The sequence below is a fragment of the Myzus persicae genome, unplaced genomic scaffold, assembly GCF_001856785.1.
Source record: "Myzus persicae strain clone G006 unplaced genomic scaffold, MPER_G0061.0, whole genome shotgun sequence".
Classification (NCBI taxonomy): Eukaryota; Metazoa; Arthropoda; class Insecta; order Hemiptera; family Aphididae; genus Myzus; species Myzus persicae.
The window spans coordinates 225722-231877 of NW_019101980.1; the positions used below are offsets into that span (position 1 = coordinate 225722).

A 6156-nucleotide genomic window follows, 5' to 3' on the forward strand; every position below is an offset into this window, starting at 1 on the left:
AATGTTTACTAATTTATTATTAATCATAATACTCACATCAAATTTAAAATGACAAAATAATAATTGCCCACGGCACGAATAATGTTTAATCGTATTTAAGTGTGATTAAAGTACCTAATCAAATTTAATCGTTAAAATCAGATCAACTAAATTGGCATAACCGAGCATAAAAGTATAGTGTTTATAATATAGGTATTAGGGTATAGTGTTTTATGCTCGAAGAGACAACGAATAAATAAAGTTATTTAAATAAAAATAATACATTGGTCGTAAACCAAGTTAAAAAGTAAAACACGCATTTGTCTAGTTATATAACTTATTATACAGTTATACGCTCATAATAATAAAAATAACGCATGTAATGTTTACTGTAAACATTATATAATATGATATTTATCGTAAAAATAAGCAATAACACAGTAACAATATATGTACACATTAAACATGGTCGAAGGCAAATTGATAAATACATAAATAACATGACGCTTGTATGCATAGTAATTTCGTTCACTGTTCCAAGTCTAATTCTTGGTCGAAATTGTCGTCTAATTCTTCTGCCGTTGAGACCCGAATCACACAATGGCCGCGCCTTGGTCGGATAGGACCGTAGTTATTGTGACCAGGTCTGAGGTTAGGGTTAAACGCACCACTCGAAATCACGCCGTCTCTCACGACGATTTCTATCGTTTCTCAGGCGTTTACAACGGTCGGCTGTAAATTCGTAGATGTTCGGTTGTGCTCAAATTTTTAATAATTTGTAATTTGCATTGAATACATATTATTATATGTACCTATAGTTAGGCGTTAAAATATTCCCGTGATATGTGTGAATAATGTGACTTATTAAAAAAAAACTTAATAATATTAATTATCAAGTTTTGTAAATAAAAAGCAAACAAACCGGGAAATTCGATCAGCTGTACATAAATCAATCCAAATGACCATAAACTAACCTTAAAATTGAAGATTGAAGCAATATTATAGGCTATAGACGCTATTTAAAAACAAAATACAATCATCAGGTTCAGACTCTAATAGGTAATAATTCGGAATTCGGTAAAATGGTGTTCTAAGTTTATTTATTTATAAATAGCTTCAAGAAGAAAATAGGTACACACTTTAACTGTTACACCAGCACAGTGATTATTTTCACTATATGCCACAACTACACTTTTGAAGGGGTCGGGGTGTTATAATTATATGACATAAGTTTTTATAGGACCGGTAATTTTACTATGCCTCCCCCCCCCCCAATACATTCGCCACAGCAGTACTGCTCCCACATAAAGACAGATACAATCTTTGCAGAATATACATTCAATATTAGAAATCTACATTGTTCTAAGGTATAGATCAAATTTATATCGGACCATGGCCAAACAAAACCTCTGAAAGATGACACCACGAACAGGGGTAACCTGCTATATATTATAATATATAGTAATATTAGTAATACAACCGTCATCGTTGTAGTAACTATACAAAATATATAATATACGATACGCACGATCGCAGTGGTTTCTGCACGATTGGATACCGTCGTGGCTCTATACTCGGAGGGTTCGGCCGGAATCACTTCGTTGGACAGGCGATCGCCCTGCTGCAGTAAGCTCTGGAAGGAAACGTTTTGTCCGCCATAGCAGTTCTTCGCACGGTTTTCGGCCGTCGTAGGATCTAAGCAGTCCAGTGGCACGAACGGTCGTGGATATTGCACGAACCCACACTCCAGTTTCAGCTTGTTCAACATTGCCGACCGTGCTCTGTACACGCTTATCTGCAGAAACGCGCGTGTGATGGTCATTAATCGTTATCAGTGTTATTACTGAATAACTATACATCAAAAGTACCATTTTTGAAGAACCCACGCCGACCGTGACGTGAGGTCCTAATTCGCAAGCCACCCCGGGTCTGCCGTTGGACCCCGAGTCCGAGTATCTCACGACCACTTTCAACATGGCAGCGAGTTCGTTGAGCTGCACGGTGTGCGGCACGTTGGGCGAATCCATAAAGTATTTGATCAGTTTTATTTTGTACTGGTCATCGGGTGGCAACTACGACGGAATAAAAAAAAATGGACAAGCGATTAACTGCTGCAACTGCTGCTGTTCAGTAAGTATGGTTTGAATAACGATCCAAAGTGTATCCATCGTTTTTTGTTGTACGTGAATAATATCAGATATTATTATTAAAATATACGATTATGATTATGATATTACGCTTACGATTGATCTAAGTTTTTGTTCAGAAGCTTTGTTATAGTACGAACCGTTTTGTACGAACTAAGCCGACGATATTACGTGCGTTAAAATTTGTGCATATTTATGCGCACGTTAATAATTACTGTTACAAACGTACAAATCTGAATGCAATGATAATCGAACAAATTGGTTTGACTTACGCACAACCACATTTTATGTCCAATTCCGTCATTTCCTGGATCACTCATGGGCGGTAATTTAAACGTAGGTATGAAACCGCATAGTTTTTGCAGTGTGTTTAGCATTTGCTCAGCGGACCTCGTTTTTGCATCCTGCAGCATATACACATGAGTAATTATTAGAGCCCGGAAATATGCATTTAAAAATTGTCAAATACGACGCAAATACAAAAAGTGGCAAAAAAAAAAAAAAATAACCTACAATTCAGTGTAAATACCTAGGTATTGCAAATCATTCGAACAACAATAAACTTTCAAAATTGAATACGAAGAAATTTTTGATATTACACTGGGGAATATGAAGATAAGAATTTTATGTATATACTGTTATCAATATTTAAATTATAATATCCATTGTATTAGGATGCATCATTAGGAAAACGATACACGAACGACAAATTATTGTTTTTTTATCGTTGTATATAAACCGCAGGTTATTCAGCATTGAACTTAAGAGTCTGATTTATAATAACAGAACAAAATTAGAGAAACATATTAAAAACAGCTGATAGCCGATATCGATCGCATAATATTCATTATAAATTATACTATTTATAAGTTACGATTAAAACTTACAAGTACAAGTATTTACCTACTTACCTACATAAGCACAATACTTATTCTGTCAAAATATACTGTTTTATAAATTATTAATAGTATACTAATATGATTTAGAAAATAAATTTGAGTAATTACTTCAAAATATAAACACTTTTCATTATTATTCATAATTTTTCTTTCAAATTTAAAATTCATTTCATATTTGCAGTAGTGTTTTATGTCTAATATACACTTGAATATTTTATGTGTTCTGTATTCGTATATTTATATTTTGAACGAGTCGAACTTAAATTTTCACAAACTCGAATAAAAACTTCATATTTTTTCGAACTAATTTGAACTTTTAAGAATTCAATAAATTTTAAAATATTATAGCAGTGAAATAAACTTGGCAGTTGCTAGTAAAAGTAAACAGTACATTCAACAGAAAACATTATAAATTAATCTTCTAACATATTATAATTGAATTTTTCGAATTAGATTATGGTCGAGCTATTAAAAAAAAAACGAACAAACCAATTTTATATTTTCTAGAAATTCGAATTGTTCAATAATATCTAGAATTCAAAGTTTGTTGGTTCAAGAGCCCATAACTTATTTTTAATTATATAATTGGGTACTTATAAGTTATTATTTATTAATCACGTCTTTTATACGCACTTCTACAGTCAGCCCCAGTCCCGTCGAACAGTACGAGTTCACGTAATGCTTGTAAATATGTATACCGTTTTTGATCGTCACGTTTCCTCTTGGCCGCGTTATCAATATGTTAGAAATATCATAAAGCATTTCTAAGGGCGGTTTCGAGTTGCCCGTGTCTAATAAGTATCCTAAGACACCGAGTTTCTCAATTTGTTCCCTCGGAAACTGTGTAAGTATTATTCCAGGGAAAACAAAAAATAAAAATGATATAATAATAATATAAACGGTTATAACAATTTCCCCCTAAAAACGTTATGTTTCAACCCGTTACAATTTCGAATACAGGACAGACATACCCATTGTTTTTTTTAATAAATATTAATCCAATGTTAATAAACATAATAATAATAATGTTTCGATCCGTAGAACGAGCATAATAGCTTATAGGGGGTGGCAATAGTGGTCGATCGCGGAGACTTATATACATACCATGGACGAATTCTCTGCCACGTAGATAGCATTCGGTAAATCGTCGAAACATTTCGTGTCTGTTGGCAATTTGTGAGAACCCAAGCGCGAAATACCTAGATTTTCTTTCATCAGCTGCGTGATTTGGATCAAACAGTCCATTTTAGACGCCTATATATATAAGTTATAATATTATATTATAACAGAGGAGTATTATATTATCGCACGCACCACGTCGTGCCAATATCCTTCAATTTTTATTCGAATTTTCCCCCAACCTAAAAAATTATGAGATTACTCTGTTCGTACGGATTCGGTTTTGCCAAGTCCTGTCGTGGCGTAAACGTCAAACCACGATCTTGTTACTATCATCCGGTTGACGGGTGTCCCGTCTTGTCGGGCCGGCCCAAAATTGGCAGAATTCTGTAACCAGTTAATTACCCCGTTTATGTTGTTAGTCAGCAACATTTTTAGAGTGAAATGGTTGTTATAAGAATCAATCTGAATGTCCATCGTGAATATTTACTTATGAATATATAATACAGAGATCAAAAACACGTATAACACAAGGCTAGTTAGGTATAATATACACAACCAAAGTTGAATATTATTACCAACTCTAGTTGACAGCAGTCTTTTGAAATACAATAACATATTAGCCAGCGTATTTTGTTTGTATTAAAACCGAAAACTAATAACGAGGTCAAGTTAGAAATTCTTCTACATAAGTTCATAACATTTTATTTATGTACCATTTACTTACTGTGCCGCGGACCACCGATTGTAAATATTCAAATTAAAAAAAATGTCAAGAATAAACTAAATATACAGAGAAACGAACAACTATTTAAGGGCCACTTAATACGACACATATTCTAATTAGACAGTTTTAATTAACAATAAATTGATTAAGATAGTTTACTAGATTAATATAATAAAATAAGATGATTTTTAAAATATAACTAGATCTGCTTCGTATTTAAATATAAACAAATTAAACATTCCAAATAAGTATCCAAAATTAAAATGTCAAAATAAATAAATTATACATCGAAAAAGCAACAATCATGTTTAAACTAAAATGCACTGATTGATCACTATTATACGTGATTATTACTTGTAAATTAATGTCTGTTTTCAAAGGTTCTTGGGTCCGAACACTTTTCCCGTAATTGATATCCAATACAACTATATATTAATTGTATATTTAAGTGAATTTTTATTGATTTTAGGGTTCCAGTTCAAACCAGTATTAGATGGATGCAATTTATTTATTTTTTCAATGCACACTTTAGTATTTGTTTAATTTTTGTACCTAAATAAAATAATAATATAAATTGTTTAATATTTATATAAAAATAAAACATAGTCATTTAAATATTCAGATTTTCCTAAAAATAAATGGCTCTAAGCAAAATTTATATAACTCCTTAGAACAGAAAAAAATTATAAAGGATGTAAAATCAAAATTAATAAACGTAAAACTTGATATTTATTGTTTGAAAATATTTAAATTCGGTTCCAATTCCTGTTATTGGTAGGTTTTGGGGTTCCAAAACCAGTCCTTTAGGGTTAAGTCTTTCTGAACCATCCAATGAAAAATTCCTAAATATATGCCACTATTCGAGATGTTCATCTAAATAAGATACTTGAATTTTTTTGATATAATTTTTATATATTTTATACATATTTTACACATCCGCCAATCGCACGTCACATGCATACGAGCCACGTGCGCGGTAATTTCATTTATTTTTTCTTTCCAATTAATAATCTCGCTAAACGGTACAAATAAATATTAATGAAAACAAGTAAGTGAAACCCATACGATTTGCCAAAGTGTACGTATACTCGTACGAAAAATACGATGGAGTACGATTAAAATTCATCATAAGTTGACAAATACCACAAAAAACCTGACAGAATAATGTCGTCCGTCGATTGTTATTTCACACTCGTATCATCAAACAACGGACTACTACGGTCGTAGTCGACGAATTTTGTTCAACAAGATACGTCATAATATTGTTGACAAAAAAAAATTACAG

General features: G+C 32.2%; 1 protein-coding gene and 1 pseudogene across 1 annotated transcript in view; one reads left to right on the forward strand and one right to left on the reverse strand.

The window, feature by feature from the left end:
• Positions 1–5431, forward strand: part of LOC111030881 (proton-coupled amino acid transporter-like protein CG1139) — a 41924-nt gene extending 36493 nt beyond the window's left edge. Inside the window, exon 10 of the mRNA XM_022310589.1 lies at positions 5341–5431. Within this exon, the coding sequence (XP_022166281.1) occupies positions 5341–5414 (74 nt within the window). The 3' untranslated portion in view covers positions 5415–5431. The remainder of the gene's footprint in view (positions 1–5340) is intronic.
• LOC111030885 lies at positions 426–5056 on the reverse strand (annotated as a pseudogene).
• Positions 5432–6156: the final 725 nt, after the last annotated feature.